Source organism: Pongo pygmaeus, chromosome 5 (genome assembly GCF_028885625.2).
Source record: "Pongo pygmaeus isolate AG05252 chromosome 5, NHGRI_mPonPyg2-v2.0_pri, whole genome shotgun sequence".
Lineage (NCBI taxonomy): Eukaryota > Metazoa > Chordata > Mammalia > Primates > Hominidae > Pongo > Pongo pygmaeus.
In genome coordinates this window covers 95258308-95277087 of record NC_072378.2, presented here as the reverse complement: position 1 = coordinate 95277087, position 18780 = coordinate 95258308, and the positions used below count along the sequence as shown (strand labels likewise).

General features: G+C 33.5%; 1 protein-coding gene across 1 annotated transcript in view; it reads right to left on the bottom strand.

The window, feature by feature from the left end:
* Positions 1-14500: 14500 nt before the first annotated feature.
* Positions 14501-18780, bottom strand: part of MANEA (mannosidase endo-alpha) — a 31888-nt gene continuing 27608 nt past the window's right edge. The window contains exon 5 of the mRNA XM_054492471.2: positions 14501-18231. Coding sequence (XP_054348446.1) covers positions 17574-18231 — 658 coding nt within the window. The 3' untranslated portion in view covers positions 14501-17573. The remainder of the gene's footprint in view (positions 18232-18780) is intronic.

Below are 18780 nucleotides of genomic sequence, written 5' to 3'. Positions count from 1 at the left end.
GGTGGGCAGATCATGAGGTCAGGAGATCAAGACCATCCTGGCTAACACGGTGAAACCCCATCTCTACTAAAAATACAAAAAATTAGCCAGGGGTGGTGGCTGGCGCCTGTAGTCCCAGCTACTCGGGAGGCTGAGGCAGGAGAATGGCATGAACCCGGGAGGCAGAGCTTGCAGTGAGCGAAGATCCCACCACTACACTTCAGCCAGCCTGGGCGACAGAGCAAGACTCTGTCTCCAAAAAAAAAAAAAGGAATGAGATCATGTCCTTTTCAGGGATATAGATGAAACTGGAAGCCATCATCCTCAGCAAACTAACACAGGAACAGAAAACCAAACACCACATGTTCTCACTCATAAGTGGGAGTTGAACATTGAGAACACATGGACACAGAGAGAGGAACAACACACACCAGGGCCTGTTGGGGGTAGAGGGAACTTAGGGGATGGGTCAGTAAGTGCAGGAAGCCACCATGGCACATGTATACCTATGTAACAAACCTGCATGTTCTACATATGTATCCCGTTATTTTTCCTTTTAAAAGAAATAAAGAAAAAAAACCCTGATGATCTCTCTAATTCAGACTTACAAGAATTCAGCTCCTCCTTTCCATTGAGTTATAGGTTTACATTTACTTTTATTAATGATAAACTTTGCCTTCTATATATATATATCGTATTTTGAGATGTAGGCCAATGATAATATGAAAACATTGTGTCAAGCAAGATATTAACTAATATGAGATATTTCATCATTAAATTATTTTTCAATTAAAAAAAAGATTTCAGCCAAAGCTATTTTCTCAAGACTTGACTGGGGAAGGATTCATTTCTAAGCTCATGTGGTTGTTGGCATGATGTGGATCCATGTAGATGGGTACATTGTGGGCCTTAGTTTCGTGCTGGCTGTTGACTGGTCACCCTCAGTTCTTTGCCATGTAGGCCTCCTCAGTAAGGCTTCATCAAAACCAACAGGGAGGAGGGTCTTCTAGCAAAATGGACATTACCATCTTATGTATCATAATCACAGATATGATTATGCCATCACCTTTGCAGTATTGTGTTTTGTTATTAGAAGTAATTCAAAGGACACATCCACTCTTGAGAGGAAAAAAAAATACACAAAAACTTCAGTACCAGGAGGTTAGGATAATTGGGGGTCATTTTAGACTCATTTGCTACAGGGAAAAATGACAAAGTATTGTTCAGTGCCATTTGGAGATAAGTTGAGGAAGGATATGCAGGTTTGGACTTCTTGTCAAGGACTAAGATAAACAGGGTTGTAGGACACAATGGTATTGGTCCTGATGGTATCTTATGGAGAGATAGATGAATTAACTCTAATTGTATATCCTTCTTGGAAATAGGTTGGGGTAACTGGAGAATGGCGCCGTGGTCATAGTGAGAGTAAGACAAGCTCTGTTGCCCTCCCCTCAATCTAATAGAGAGCAGTGCAGGAGCTAGGGAGGGTGATTTTTCCAGCAGCAGTGAGCTTTTGTATGTCGCTACAGCACAATAGTTTATAGTTAAGCACACATGCTTTAGAATTGGACAGATTTAGATTTAAAAAGCCTTGGTCCTTTCTCCTGTTAGCTCAGCCACTTTAGGCAGGTTACCATGCATCATTTATTTCAACTATTACCACATCACTCCATGAGGTAAGTGCTACTATTATTTTCATTTTATAGGTGAGGAGAATAAAAATGAAGCTGAGGATAGCTCCCTTGGCAGAGGATGCTTTGAAGGCTAAAGAGATAACAAAGTTAAAGCATAGTTGGTAGGAACTCAAAAATATTAGTCATGAATTTCATCTTCATCTATGATAAATCAGTAATCAACATGCTGTAACCAAAATATATGTAGGAAGTGATGTAATATCAAGCTATTATCTTATTCAGAGTTTGTAATTTATGAAAAAGTGTGATAGACCATAAAACTAAAGTTTACTTTCAAAACCAATAAAGTTAAGGCACATTATAAAATGTAAAAATTAATTTGTCGTTTTGATTTATAAATTGAATAAAATATTTTTAAAAGCATGACATCCTGCATTTCATCTCAGTTTTTCTTCCTATAACAAATCTGGTCTGAAGGAATGTCATTTGTAACACTAGACTGTTTTTTTAAAAAGAAACAGAGAAATTAGGAAAGAAAGAAGGGAGGGAGGAGGGGAAGAAGTAGGAAGTAGGTGGAAAAGACAGAAAGCAATGAAGGAGTAAAGAGAAAGAAGGGAAAAATGAAAGAAGAAGAGAAAGAATTCTAGATTTTTTAAATTGGAAAATGAAGTGTTTTTTAACTTATTCCCAAAGTGCTTAGGTTTTAGTGAAGTACCACTAATAAATTGTCAACTTACTCAAGGCTAGTTAGATAAAATTCATTTTTCAATTCATAGTTTAAAATGTTTTATTTCTTAGAGCACAGTAATTAAGATGGCATGATGCTTCTAAATGGTGAATAAAAACACATTCCTCTAGTGTTCATGGAAATATGTGCACAATAACGAAGAAATATCTCACCTTATGAATTCTTGGATTAGTGCCTGTGAAAGTTAAACTTTGAAAAAAAACCAAAGTGTTTCAGGGCATCATTAAAGAAAAACAATATATTCTCCATTTTTCCTTAATAATATATGCTGCCATAATACTGAGCAATAAAAGAACAGTTGTCAATTAATGAAAGACACTTTAAAGGAAAAGTTTGGGGTGTTTCATTAATGGTAAAGAGATGTCTGAGATCTATCCATGGTACTCTAATCACATTTGCAGCTAATCAGTTATTGTATTAGTCCATTTTCATACGGCTATGAAGAAATACCCAAGACTGGGTAATTTATGAAGAAAAAGAGGTTTAATGGACTCACACTTCCACATGGCCGAGGAGGCCTCACAATCATGGCAAAAAACAAAGGAGGAGCAAAGGCATGTCTTACATGGCAGCAGGCAAGAGAGTGTGTGCAGGGGAACTGCCCTTTATAATCAGATCTAATGAGACTTATTCACTATTACAAGAACAGCCCAGGAAAAACACACCCCCATGATTCAAGTATCTCCTACCAGGTCCCTTCCATGACAAATGGGGACTATATGAGCTACAATTCAGGATGAGATTTAGGTGGGGACACAGCAAAGACATATGAGTTAGTATTTGAATAGAATGAATGACTTATTTTGTAAGAGGAAGATGTACAAGACAAAAAGTTAAACAAGCTAGAGCAAATAGAAAAATGACCCCACTGAGACCACATATCAACTGTTATTAGATGTTACCAAATTTTGTGAGCAAATAAAAGAAACCTGGAGGTCTCTCAAAACTGACAAGTTTTATAGGAGTATTCATGCATCTTCGAAAATATATGTCACTTTTCCTTAAAGAATTTAGCACACTATTTTGTTAAAATGAGACAGGATGTGGTGGCTCATGCCTGTAATCCAAGCACTTTGGGAGGCTGAGGCAGGAGGATCACTTGAGCCCAGGAGTTTGAGAATAGCTAAGGCAATATAGTGAGACCCCCATCTCCAAAAAAAGACATTTAAAAAAAGTAGCTAGGTGTGATGGCACATGCCTAATCCCAGCTATTTGGGAGGTTGAGTCTGAAGGATCACGTGAGCCCCAGAGTTCAAGGCTGCACTGAGCCATGATCACACTACTGCACTAAAGCCTGGGCAACAGAGTGAGGACCTATCTCAAAAAAAAAAAAAAAAAAAACCTCAAAAATAAACAACAACAAAAAAACATTACCCTAAAGTTTCTCAAAATATTTCTTATTTGATTCACTAAATTGCACTCCTAGAAAAAATACCCCCTAACCCATCCAAGCTGGTGTTGTCAGCATTACCTGGTTAAATATGTCAGCCACACTAGAGGAAATGCTTGATTCTCATAAGGATTTGTATACAATTGTTCATGCTCCTCAATAATTGCTCTAATCAGGGAGTAGAAGCACACATGTAGCAGAAAACTGATCAATCAGATAATAGTAATTTTTCTCTTATCAGCTATGCAACATATCTGTTTTCGCCTTTGGTCTTCAGTATATTCTTCACCTTAATTAAACCAAAGTTAGATGGTTTTAGACAGCTCAAGTAATTCCTCTTATAAGATATTCCAATTCATAATAAAGACTTTGTGTACCACTTTCATGAGTTATAAGAACAAAATGGCAAACATTTTAAAAATTACATATTATAAAATTTGTTTTCTTGAAAATAGCATCCTATGGAATTCAGTGGATAAGAATTTAATTCTCAGATATAAATTTGCGCAAGTTTACTTAACTGCTTTCCCCCTCAGTTAGTAAACTGGTGAGAATAATAAGATCTAATCCATGATGTATGTAACATACTTGAAACAGTGCCTGGCACACAGTAGGAACTCAATAATTTAATAAGGTTGTTCCTGTGCTTGTTCATATGTTCTTATTGAGACTTTAAAACTTAGGGGTGACTCCTCTGTGAGTATTTCTTTGGCATTTCAAAAAATATTGACTCTTCCTTATGCTTCCACCATATCTACCTCTATTTTAAGACTTATAACACTATGTAAGATTTTATTAGTAAGAACTCTTCCAGTTCCATAACATAAAATCAACTTAAATTAGCTTCATCAAAAAAGAAAAGTTTATTGGCTAAGGGAATAGAGAGGCTAAAGGCAGACATGATCCAAGGTAGAATTTGAGGGTTCAAAATATTTCATCAAGCTGTCTTTTTGCCCACCTATTGCTTTTGCTTTCCTCTCTGTTGGTTTTGTTCATAGAAGTTTTCCATGTGGGACAAAATCTATCTGTTGAGTGCTACAAGCCTATGTTATTAAAGGTCAATGGGGCTTGGTTCACATGCCTCGCCCTGGAGCTGTCACTGTGGGAAAGGGAGTAGATCAATTTGCCAGTTAATATCATATGTCCACCCTAAAGGTCCAGAGATGAATGACCCCACTGAGACCACATAGAGTAGGGAAGGGCGGTTCCTCAAATTTAAAGGTGAGATTTTTTATCAGAAAGTGTTAAAAAACAAAACAAAACAACAACAAAACACATGGCAGAACAATGAAAAAACAAAAACCAGATATCTTCTGAGAAAATTATTATTTTGCTTCAAAACTCTGAACTCCTTGGGAATGGAGAATTATGTTCATTTTATTTCCTCATCATAGAAAAGTAAGCACACTGTGTATGTTTATTAAATAGAAGTAAGGGGTATGATCTTTAATAAAACAGAGTGTAAAAGAAGGCCTTGCTGGGAAGATGGTATTTGAGTAAGATCTGAAGAAAGTGGGGTTGACCATGGTATATTTGTTGAATCTAAGAAACTAATATTGGTTACCTCATACTTTCTTCAGATTTCAGCTGTTCTTCCCTAATGTCCCTTTACTGTTCCAGGATCCAATTTCAGATACTATATTTCATTTACTTGTCATATCTCCTCAATCTCCTCTGGCCTATGACAGTTTCTCTATCTTTTCTTTGTTTCATAATCCTATGTTTTATGTACTACTGGTCAATATCTTGCAGAATGACTCTCAATTTGGGTTTGTCAGATGTTTTTTGTACATGTCTAGTCTGGGGTTATTTTCTTTGAAAGAATACCAGAGGAAGCATGGTTTTTGAATTTGGAAAAAAACAGATCCTATTTGTGAACTATTTACCAGAGAAGAGAAGGGGTAAATTAATAATGTAGGTGTGAGAAAGGACCATGGTCATAGAGATGCCTTTGAGCAGACATGAGGAAATGGGATTTAGAACCCCAAAGAGGGATTGGTTTTGATGAAGAAAAGGACAGTTTATTCACAGTGAAAAGAAGGGCTGGCAGAGCAAAGAACACACATGTGCAAGAGGGTACTTTGGTGGTAGAAGCATATAGATATTTTCTTTTGATTGCATATTAAATTTATAAGGCCATGTAACAAATTATTGAAATTTAGTAGCTTGAAACAATGTTTTTATTATGTCAGTTTCCATGAGTCAGTATATCAGGAATGGCTTCACTAGGTCCTCTGCTCAGGGTCTCACACAGCTACAATTAAGGTGTCAACCAGCACTGAGGACTCATGTAAGCTCAGGGTACCCTTCCAAGCTGACTTTTATTTTTTTTTGGTTCTTTTTGGGTTGTTTTTTTTTTTTTTTGGCAGAATTTCTTTCCTTGAAGTTGTAGACTCATGGTGGCTTGCTTCTTCAAGGCCAACAGGAGAGCATCTCTAATTTCTTCTGTCTCTAATCTCTAGTTCTGTTTTAAAGGGCTCACCTGATTAGGTCAGCCCACCCAGCATTATCTACCTGTTGATTAACTTAAATTGATTAAAGCTCTCGATTACATCCTCAAAAGCCTCCATCTTTGCTATACTCTGTTACAAGTAAATTACAGATTCGGCTCACACTCAAAAGAAGGGAATTATATAAAGGATGGCTCATTAGGTGTCATCTTCAATTGCTTGTATTTTTCTCAGTTAAGTAGGAAGCAAAATTATCAATTCTAAGTGAAGATAGAGGAGAAAGTAGTGACGGTTTCAGGAAATAGGAACGTGAATGAAATATATGAGTCTATCTTTTGACTCTAAACAATATCTTCAAAATTTGCAGGGCTTCTCCATGTGATTTCCTAGAATAACTGCTTATCCAACCCAATTTTCATACTTAGGTCAGTTACTAAATATTCTGAGTAGTGTTTGTAGGACTTTGTCATAAACAAAAAGAATTGGTTCTGCTCTCCTTTTAAAGAATTATTTGTATATTAGGAATCATGATTAATGAAGAAATGAGGTTAATATTCATATTGTTTTCTAAATTGTTATACTGACTGAAAAGCATGTCAATATTTACTCTTTAATAATTTCTAGTGCATGTTCTGTTTTAATAGCAGTGTTAGTTTTAGCAAAACATTTAGTGAAGAGAGCACAGGGATTATGCAAATAGGTTGGAAGCTATGAGTATCTCAAACATTATACTCTTAAAGTAAATGACTGATTGAAAGTTGGTTTAAATGGGCCACTTCCAGAATTTCTGCCACTAATATGTTATATCAACACAGTAGCCTTATTTATGCAAGCAATTATTATTTTGTTTATTGTTTTTGATTGTTTTTATATCTTTCTGAAATTGACTTTGTATAAATAGCTCATTTATTAAAAAACTCCTGAAGTATAACTACAATTTTATTATTAATATTTTATTTAAAGAAGATAAAGGGAAATTATATATGCCAGTATAGTATTATTTGGCTATAACCATCAAATCATGGAACTCATGTACAATCTTCTTGCTGTAGAAAATAGAATAACAACTAATAAGAAATATTCATGAACAGAAACTTCTTATAGCACATTTTTTTGTATATGTAAAGCTTCGTGTGAATTTTTTTTTTCAATTCAACATGCACTAAATTTGCACCTACTTTTTTCAAACACTGGAATATAAAGGCAGCAGAGAAAGGGAGGTTGGGGTCTCCTGTCTGCAGCTCTCCTGGGCTGATTCTGTAAGCCGGCATCGCTATAGTTCTTGGGTCTTAGGTGTGACCCTACTCCCAGGGCTCCACTGAGCACTGCCATTCTCTCTCACTATTGTCTTCTTCCCAGTAGGAATAAACTAGTATGAGTGGCATTGCCACTCTCTGTGGTGGCACAGAGAAACCTCATTTTTCTGCTTAGCAGTGCTGTGATAGGGGCTTTCTGTGATGGTCTGGTTCCGCTCCTGTGACAAGTCTCTGCCTGGGCCCTCATGCTGTCCAAGACATCCTTTGAAATCTAGGTAGAGGAAGCCATGCCCCCACCACTTACATTCTGTACACCTGCCATGGTTTATGACTTGTACCCTCTGGAGTGGCAGGTCGAGCTGCACCTGGGACCACTTGAGCCATGGCTAGAGCAGCTGATGAAAATTGCACTTAAATATAGGGAGCAGAGATCCAAGATGGGAATACCATATACTGGGTAATTTATAAAGAAAAGAAGTTTATTTGTCTCAAGGCCCTGGAATTTGGGATTTCCAAGATTGAGGAACCATTATCTGGTGAGGGCCTTCAGGCTGCCTCATCCATAGTCAAAGGCAGAAAGGCAAGAGACTGCAGAGCAAGGAAGGAACAGAAAGAGAAAGGCCAAACTGACATTTATAATAAATGCACTCTTGTAATAACAAACCCACTCCCATGATAATGGCTTTAATCGATTCACAAAAGCAGAGCCCTCCTGACCTATTCACCTTTGCACATTTTCACCTCTCAACACTTTTGTATTAAAGATTAAGTTTCCAACACATGAGTATTGGGGCATATATTCAAACAACAGCACTGTTTTCTCTTTTCTATCTATGACATTTTATATTCTTAAATGAAACCAAAGATATGCCTGACCCTCAGGGTGCTTGTAGTAGAGACAAATATATTCTGGTATGAAGCTTATCTCAATAGAATATAGTAAATGCTGGAATAGAGGTGTACTCTAAGTGCCTAATGTCTGTGAGAGTAGGAGGAGGGTTGGGTGTAGGGAAATATTTCTGGATGAGTTGACCTTATAGTAGAAGGACAGTTCGTTCAGATTCATCTCTTTTCAGATGTGAGACATTGGCAAGTTACAACATATAGTTTCCTTAACCATAAAACAAACAAAACTTAGAATGTTGAATTAATATTACATTAAATAACATGTACAACACCTAATACAGTCTTTGACACACATTAGATACTTATTAGAAATGTTTATTTCTTTTCCTCCTTTGCCTTCTCTGCCATTCTTGCCCTGTTTCCAGTAGAAGTAAACTAGCGAGGAATAATGGAAAATACATCACACACACAAAAGTGATCTTCATGAGGTTATGAAATAACAAGTTGTGTTGATTATCGAGCTGATGTAAAATATTAATATAATAGAAACCAGGAGATGAGACTGCAGTTGTGGGCATAGAATAGTAATGGGACATTTTATATACCTTTTGAAGAAGTTTGTGCTTCATTCTGCAGGCAATGTGAAATCATTGAAAGATTTGAAGCAAGAGAATTACATAGACTCTTATTCTGGATATTAATTTAAATTAAGCAATACCATAGATATAAACAAATTAGTTACAATATAATAGGTCAAGTGGACAACGATTATGTCCTGGACTTGGTCAGAGACAGTACAGATGGAGAGTAGGGTAAACACTTAAGAAATATTTTTGGGAAAAAAGAAGTCATATTTAGTGCTATATGGAATTTTGGGCATGACAAAGTGTGATAAGGCAAAGAATGACCCTAAGGTTTATAATTTTATAGAATTTACTTTTTCCCCAAAACAGCTTTATAGCTGTTTTAGAGAAATGCACTCTTTTTTTCCAGTTTTCATGACATTGATATGTTTAACATAAAAATGTTGTTAATATTAAATAGCAATCTCAGCAGGCATCCAGTGCAATGACTTCATTTTAAAGATATGGAAACAGGGCAGATCAGTCATTAGCAAACATTGTTGCTTATTTTTTGATTTATGAGAAAGGCATAACTAATTAGACTTAAGGAATCAATAAATATAAATCTACTTGACCAAAAATGAAGTGCTTTAATGGTTAAAAACTGTCAACACCATGAAAGCAGGAAACTAGTCTTATTCATACATATACTCCCTTAACTACTACATTCCCTGGCAGAAATTCAAGAAATATTTCATTAATGAATACTCAAAAAAAATGCTTGAAGGTACGTGGGCATCTTACACACACACACACACACACACACTCCTCTTCCAAAAGAATTACTTTTAGTGAACCGTGCTTTGGTGTGATATCGTAATCACATACTATGAAGATATTTATAGGAAAGACTTATGAAATTTGTCTTTGTCTTATTTTAGGGAATGTGCTGATCAAGATAATGTATATTATATTACAGTATCTTCTTTATGAGAACCCTCAGAAGAATTCTCCTTTAATACCAAGGCAATTATACTTTTCTTGAGAAATTTGTTTCTTATACTATGAACATTGTATACCATGTAAATGACTAGATATCCTTTTTCACATTGGCTATTCAAAGTCTTAAATTTGTGACCACCAGCCTAACAATGTATGTTATAATATTGTTTTCATTTAATACTGGGCTCAATGTGGACTCAATAGGTATGTTCCTATTCTTGCTCTACTTTTGACTGAAACTATATTGTCATATGCTATTCAGTCTAATAAATCACATCCTTTCTGAGAAACAAAGCAGATAAGAAAGAAAGGCAGGTAAGATGGGAATGAGAAAGAAAGGTCAAGTGGTGGGCAGGCAGGCAAAAGCCAAATTAGAAGGAATAATAGAGATTAGCTAAGAGATATTCATCTAGCTCACTTCTTTAGATGCTTTAATCTATGATTTTGCATCAGATAACAGCTGAAGGAAACTATCCCAAAAACAGAGCCCCTCATGGATTCACTTTCACTGACTTGTTTTTTTATTGTTATATGCTTAGAATTTATTCAAGTCACCATACAATGACTCCCTTCTCAAGGGAGTATTGTATTCAAGTCACCATACAATGAAATTCCCTTCTCAATGTTACAAAATGTAGAGGCCATTTTTCATAAATTACATAGTTTTATATTCTTTGTATCACAGGTCTCAAATTAGTGACTCATTAGTGAACCATTAGCTGGATCCAACCAGAGAACATTTTAAAAATATTTTATAATATTTGACCAAATTATAATCAGAAAAATTAACAGACACACACAGCAAGATATACTTCCTCATTTTAGGGACCCATAGCAACAAAGGGGCAATGATGACAGGAGCTGTTGAGAACTCCTTCTGCCACCATGCCCAGCTAATTTTTGTATTTTTAGTAGAGATGGGGTTTCACCATCTTGGCCAGGCTGATCTTGAACTCCTGACCTCATGATCCACCCGCCTCGGCCCCCAAAGTGCTTGGATTACAGGCGTGAGCCACCGAGCCCGGCCGAGCACTCCTTTCAGGTGAGAATTGTCCACAGTCCCTGGGACTCTCTAAGGTTTTAAACCTGATGAATTCACTTACATTCCCTGACAGGTTCCCATAACCATTTGCATTTTTGACCCTAGGTGTAATTTCTACTTGAGAAATTTATGTTAAAATGTATTGACAAGGTAAAGTTTGCCTCCAATGGGAAAGGAAGTGCTTTTTTTCTGCCAGAAAGAGCCATATAGCCTCTTGGACTGACTACCGGGCAACTCAATTACAAACGTGTACTCAATCATACATACCACCAGCACTATATATAGGCATTCTTTTAAAAAATTCCATCCATCATTATTTATATATTAATTTTGTAATGTTTACCTTTGTAGAAAAATACTTCAAATCCTTTTTGCAAAGACAGTGACTGTATTCTAATAACAGGAAGCTTTATGTAAACACTAAGAATGAATCAAGGAAACAAATGAGAAAATAGTGTTGCATTACGAGAATATTTCATCTGGGGATTAATTTAAGTCTTTAGCTACAAACACATAATACTAATAGGTGGAAAAATAGGAGAATTTGAGCTCAGTTGCTGTTCATATAATGATTGCCACTAAATATTTTTAAGATATTTATAAGATACCTAATCAGAGCAATTTTCAATAATGTACTTTACCTAAATATTACAGCAAAGCAGATTTTCAAGTAAGAATTTAGCAAACAATCATAATTGCAGTTAATTTTTTACATAAAATCAGAGATTAGGCTGTTCCATTTTAATATTAATGGCTGAATATTCTGCCATGTGGCTAATATTTAAGACTGGGTAATTAAAAATGATATATAGAAAAGCAGCATTCAATAAATATAAATTTAGTATATGCAAAAAAATAGCTTTAATCTAAACTTCCTTTTGATTTTAAAATTCATAAGTGAACTTTGTGAGGTTTTATAACAGATTTTTCTATAGGACTGTACATAACACTTGCTAAATACTATTTATTTGTAGATTATTTCGAATTTTATACATAAAAAGTATTTCATTCACTAAATCATTCCTGCTTTACTGCAGTGGCTAGGACCTCCACTACAATGTTGGGTAGCATTCATGAAAATGGGCAGCCTTGCTTGGTTCCCTATCTCAGAGAAAAATGGCAAGTTTTACCGCTAATTATGATACTTGCTGTAGGGTTTTTGGTAGATATCCTTTTTCAGATTAAAAATGTTCCTGTTTCTAATTTGCCAAGAGTAAACATGTACAAATATTGAATTTTATCAATTCCTCACAACACTTTATCTTTAGTCTGTTGTTAATGTAATTCATTGCTTTTCTCATGTTAAAGCATTTCTTTCAATCTAGACTAACTTCAACTTGATCATGGCAGCTTTTCTTTACACTGTGGCATTTGATTTGCTCGTATTAGAATTTTGCTATCTATGTGAATAAATGACATGGTGCTATGATTTTATTTTGGTGTTATGCTATACCAGCCTCATGAGGAATGTTCCCTTATATTTTTTGGTTATGGCAGATGCATTCTTAATATCAGAGTAACTACTTTTTAATGATATATGTTATTTGTTTAGTTTCTATTTCAACATTTAATGGTTTTCTCCAGTTAATGAAATTTTTCTTATTTTCTGTATCTCTCAAGATAGAAATAACTGAAATAGCATTTGTTATCCTTTACATTGTTTTCAGGTATATAAAAATAAATGCACCATACTGGCACTTCTTGTTCCCATTTGGTTTCTGACCTTAAGAAACAATTAATTTTTCAAGAAAAAGAATATTTCAAGAGGCTTTTCTCTGGAAACACTTCTTTATGTAACCACAAACAATATTTAATGAAGGGATGTTTTTACTTGCCAGTGGTAGGCTTGAGTAGTTAACACAATTCTATCCATCTACCTATCTATCTATCCACGAATCATCTATCTATAATTGGTGTTTTCTTAATATTTCAGTTTTACAAGATTAAGGGTTTCTATTAATTTGTTTTCTAACCCCGAAGAGATGCATAGTATTTTAACAGAGCGGAAAAACTAAATCCTATCTAATATCTTTTTAAAAAATTGTGGCATGCTACTCTTTTAGGTGACCGAGTTCAAACATAAAAATTTCTAAAGTTTACTACATGCACTTCAGCTGAATTTCTTCCAAATAGGTTTCTTTTTTTTTTTTTGTATTTGATATTTTCAAGGCAATTTCAGGACTAAATTTGTATGATATTAGACTCTATTATCAAAGTAACACAACTAGAGCATTTTGATAATGGCTTTTGGTAAAACTCAAAAGCACTTTTATACAATAACAATTGTAATCATTTATTCTAAATATAATTGAGTAGTTCATAATTCTTATTGTGCTTATAGTGATCTTTGCTCAGATTTTAACCTATTATTTTTAAAAACGAAAACACAAAGGCATAATACAGCCTTATACCATAAGTTGAATTGTAAGCAGTTTTATCTTACTACAGGGCATCATTCTCTTCTATCATAAAATATTTATATGGGGTTTAGCTTCTAAAGATTTTTTGACTTTATGGTAAAATTTATGGGTAATTTAATGTAACCTGAGAAACCTGAAATTCAGTATCTTTTAAATGAAATATAGAATATCCAATATAAAAGAAGTGCCATTGTTTTGATTTCAATAAATTGTAGATGTATGACTATTTTTGCTCATTAGCCCTTACTTTGCCTTTTGATACCGTAAGTAGTAATGACATAACAACTAAAAAAGCTAATCACTTTGAAAAATGTTCCTCCCTTCACTGAGAGTTGGAATATAATAGTGCTACTACTCAGTTCTTTGGTTTGACTAAGGATGAATGAGTCTCTATAAGGTAATTAAGCCAAAATAGTACCTAAATTCCCAAGAATGATAATCTGGCAACAAACCCACAATATTTAGCCTTTATGAGAATATACAACAACATAGTATAAAATTTAATTTGGAGTACATTTTTTTAAAGACAAAAAGTGTTAGTATTTTTAAATTTTATTAATATTTTAATATTTAAAAAAGTAATGCTTTGAGCCATAAAGCCTTTTTGCTTGTGGCTACATCAAGTTTTCACTTAGAAATTATAAATATTTCAAAAATAACTGAAATCTTGCTGGTTGTAAATTATTGCTTTTCTTCACTATGGTATGTGACAGTGTAATTCAAATTTTAAATACAGATTTTTAAAGACTGTTTCTGTAAGCACTGTAGAGTTTAGGAGCAGTCATGTTTAAACTGGCTAACTGTGGTTAGTTTGAAAAAGTGCATGAACTTGGTAGGTTCTCTACTGGTTTGTTACTTTGCTGTTTTAGAAGATTAATTTCCTAACGGATGTCGGAGCTAATATATGATTATACCCAAAGAAGAAAAAAAATAGAAAAACAGCTCTCAAATGAAAAAACAAAAAACTTTGCGTGCATGTATGTGTGTATATTAACCTAACAGAAGTTTATAGATTTAAAAAGTATGTGCAGTTAAAGACATCCACTTTGTAAGTGCTGCATATCTCAAAAGAGAAAACATATAAAGAATGATGACTGGATACTCCTTTTCACTTGTTAATCGGAAATCAAATAAGACATTTCATAAAGAGAAATGATAGACTTTAATATCTAAAATACAATGTATTTCATCTATGTTTTTATTAGGTAAAAATTAACCATTCCATATAACAAAATAGTAATCTTTAATTACAATCTTAAAACAGAAAGAAGTTAAACAACTCAAGTAAATGTTAATAACAGCAGTTTTTGACAATATTAGTCCTTAAAAGAAACAGTAAAATATTTGGTTTCTATAACAGTCAAAACAATTAGACTGATTAAACCATAAAAAAATTAATAACTTATAAAAGAATCCATTATGATTCATGCATTGTATGTATTATACCACTTTATTATACTATATTGAATTCAAACGTATAGTTGTTTTGAATTAAGAAATAAATTGTTTGCTCTTATTTACTTGTTATCATAACAATTTAAACTGTGTTACAACTAAAATGGTAAAGGCAGCTGTAATGAATACCTGAGGAAGATTTTGAAAGCTTTCCTCTCTAAGAATTAACAGAATTATTAGTTATTTCCTAATGCAGTTGGCTCACCTTATTTGTAGGTTCTACATCCATGGCCAAGAAATTGCCGACTGAAACTCTGAAGATGTACAGACTTTTTTTTTTTTCCATGTTATTATTCACTAACCAGTATAGTATAACAACTATTTACATAGCATTTACATTGTATTAAGTGTTATAAGTAATCTAGAGATGACTTAATGTATACAGGAGGATGTGCATAGATTATATGCAACTACTATGCCAGTTTATATCAGGGACTTGAGCATCTGCAGATTTTGGTATCTATAGGTGTAATTGGAACCAATCCCCCACAGACACTGAGGGATGACTGTAATTATTTTATTAAAAAGGGAGAAAAAACAGATATTAATATAATTATAAACTAGTAATTATGAGATCAGATGCCATTCTTCCATTGAGAATAACTTTTTGCAATGAAGACAGAATCTGCTTTATCTTACTCTGAAATCTGTTACTGCTGGCTGGTTAGGGTAATGTGTTGAGGAATCACAACAAAGCTCAGAGATGAAGTATGCTGTGTGGATTTGCCATGTCTATAATGGGAAAAAGATAGAAAGTGGTGGTATCTGTGTTGAGAATATGCTGACCTTGTTTTTATAGACTTTCCCTTAATCTCACAACTATTTCCTAAAATTTACTTTCTGTCATGTTGGGTTCAAATACACAACGTACACAATGACAAAAACTCCTCTGTGGTAGATGATACTTCTCTAACAAAACTTTAATGAAATATGGTATATTATAAAAGATTATTAGGTGTGATATTTATAAATTATACCTAAAATAATATATTCTAGTTAAATGGATATAAGAAAATCCACAGGTTGTATCTATATAGTGATTACCATGTAAGTGCTTGGTTATATCAAAATATCAGTATAGTGATTTATTCTTTTATTTTCCCCTAGAAAATGATTACTACTACTGTATTAATTTCCTAAGGCCTGATCATTCTCTGAGAAATGGCAAATTCCAAAATTTTAAATAAATTAAACATTAATAATGCCTCTTTTCAATAACATAATTTGTGTCAAAACCACTGTTTAAAAATAAAATAAATTTTGCCATCTGGTCTATTTTATAAAAAATTTAGTGCTAATTTTTGTTTCTGAATGGATGTCTTTATACTCTGAAGATTAATAGGCATTATTTTTTAGCATTATTCTATTGCTCTTCTCAATGGAACACATAAGAAATAACATTTATGTAACAGGATATATATTAATTTTTTACTATAGTTTTACAAACATTAACTGTAAGAATACAGTGCATTTTATTTAGTTTTTAAGGAGATTTATTTTTCGTACACAAGTGATCAATTTGTCACAATATGACAAGTTATTGATAACAAGTATTTTAACTTACAGGTATGATAAAAGTCTAACATTTACAAAATGGGGATATTACTATATAAAAAATTGAAAGTATTAGTTTTTATGTAAAATATTAGTTTCTTCATTATGATACAGTGCTAAACTTAATGTAAAGCCAAACTTCAGGACCTACCCTAGACATAAAATAATTTTCATTTCTATGTCTCTAGAATCTAAAATGGTAAGTAAATTTTCTCTATTACTTTTGGTCAAAATAACTTAAAATATTAAAAGACAACCTAATGACAGTAATAACATTTTTCTTTCCTAAAAAATATTTGGCCTCTGATTTAAAGACATGAATAATACAATAGTAACAACTTAAAGATCGACAAGATATACTAAAAATGATATTTGGGCATCATATCTACATAATAATTGTGAAACAACTGTTTTCCTAATAACTGAGAAGCAATCATTAACTTTTTCATAAAAGGACTTTCATAGCTTCTAAAATACGGAATTCAGCACTGTAAAGCAGAAACACTAAACATGTCAAAACACCTAGCATGGTATAGGTAACCACAAATCTGCAAATGACACACTGTGCTATAGATAGCAAGCCTTCCTAACACAATTTGGTCATGGTAAGGTTTAATTTATGTAATTAAATTAAATAAAAAATAAAAGTATTAATTTAAAGCCATTTCAGGTTCACAGCAAAACTGAGAGGAAGGTACAGTGATTTTGTTATTCTTAAGAATTTCCTCATTATTGGAGAGTTATCCAGAGTCTAAAATACTAAGACAATAAAGTTGATTAAATTATTTTAAAGATACGACATGAAGCATGTACATTATTTTAAGGGTTTTTTTTTCTTCAATAGATATCCCAAATATACACACAATCCCATTTCTTTGGGTCTAGGATGTAAATATAATTTAACTGTGTGCTAAGTGCTTTAGGTAACACAAGCATTTATCTATTGTAAAATGAAAATTCAATTGCCATCAAATCAGAATTTTGATTTCAGTCAGAAATGCAGTAAATTATGCCATAAGGAATATATTTGTATACATTTTGTCTCAGATATTTTCTCATGTGGTATTGTGAAGGGTAACAATTATAATATTATCTGTAAAGAATTTAAAAAATATATTTTTAAATATAACTAATAGTATATACTGATTTTGACAGTTTTCTTTCCATAACTCAAAACGAAAGCTATTTTTAAAAATTAGGTGATTTTGATAACTATTAAACTTTAATCAATGCATTAAGAAACAGGCAGCTGGTGATCTAATGCATAAGTTGCTCTTTCCTTACTGTATTTTTCAGACCACTTGCGAGTCAGTTCTAGGTAAAGACCTGGTTTATGAGGACGGTAATCTAGGTACACTGTATTACTGGTTCTTTTGGGAACAGCTTTTTCAATCTGAGTTCCCTCATGCCACTCATTAAAAGAGGTGATAGAAATTAAGCTGGGGTGTGTCTGAAGTGCGGCACTCAGAGCAATTTCATAATACTTCCCATTGATTCGGTTCCGAGTGTTTTGTGTGTTCCATGGACGGATGCTGGTATCTATGTATCCTGGGCCCACACTTGGGATAAATATTAAGTTGTATTTATCACAAAATAATTTTAGGCTAGCCCAATTCTGATGTGATGAGCCATAAGTAAAGCCATTTGTGGCAAAATATGTGTAAATTCCATCAAAACCACTTTGAAGAATATCATACTTATGTTTTTCTTCTACTAGAAGGGCAATAAACAATCCATCATAAGGAGAATTGCGAATACTCCAAGACCCTGAGGTGGTTAACAGATTGGCCCATTTTTCAGGCTTGGTAATATAGGAATCATAGACATAAAACATAGGAAGAGCATTGCCAGTCTTCGTCTTGTACCTGTAAAAGGCTGGATGATTTCCATATCTAGAAAATAAGCATATATAAAAGTGAAATGAATATTCACAACTAATTTGCCACAGGTAAAAACTGTTTATGTACTGAAAATGAAGGAATCGGTGCAGTTTGAGCACACTGCTCCATTTCTTAGGGGAATCAGTTGTGTAAGTGTAATAATTAAAAATGCATTTTTAACTTTACACATTAGAAAATGAGATACTGGATGCATTACCACACAAGTAATTAACTGTCTCATATTGAGGTTTACAAATGATGACTAATGCCATAAAAAGCCTATGATTCTCTACATTAATACATAAACTGCTTTTTTATCTATCAGTGATAAATGTTCTACTGTTGCTGACAAGTTTCTTTGTAAGACTATGGCATCTGTCACAGACTATTATCAGTAAAATTCTTTCAAAAAATGAAAACTGTATTAATAAATTCTTTTTGATCAGGCTAGATATAAATGAAAATATCAGCTCTGGGTCTACTGCGTTAAAAGAAGTAATTCACTTTTAATAATCTGAACCTTCTTTTTGAAAAGATAAAGCTATATTCCGAAGGTTTAGA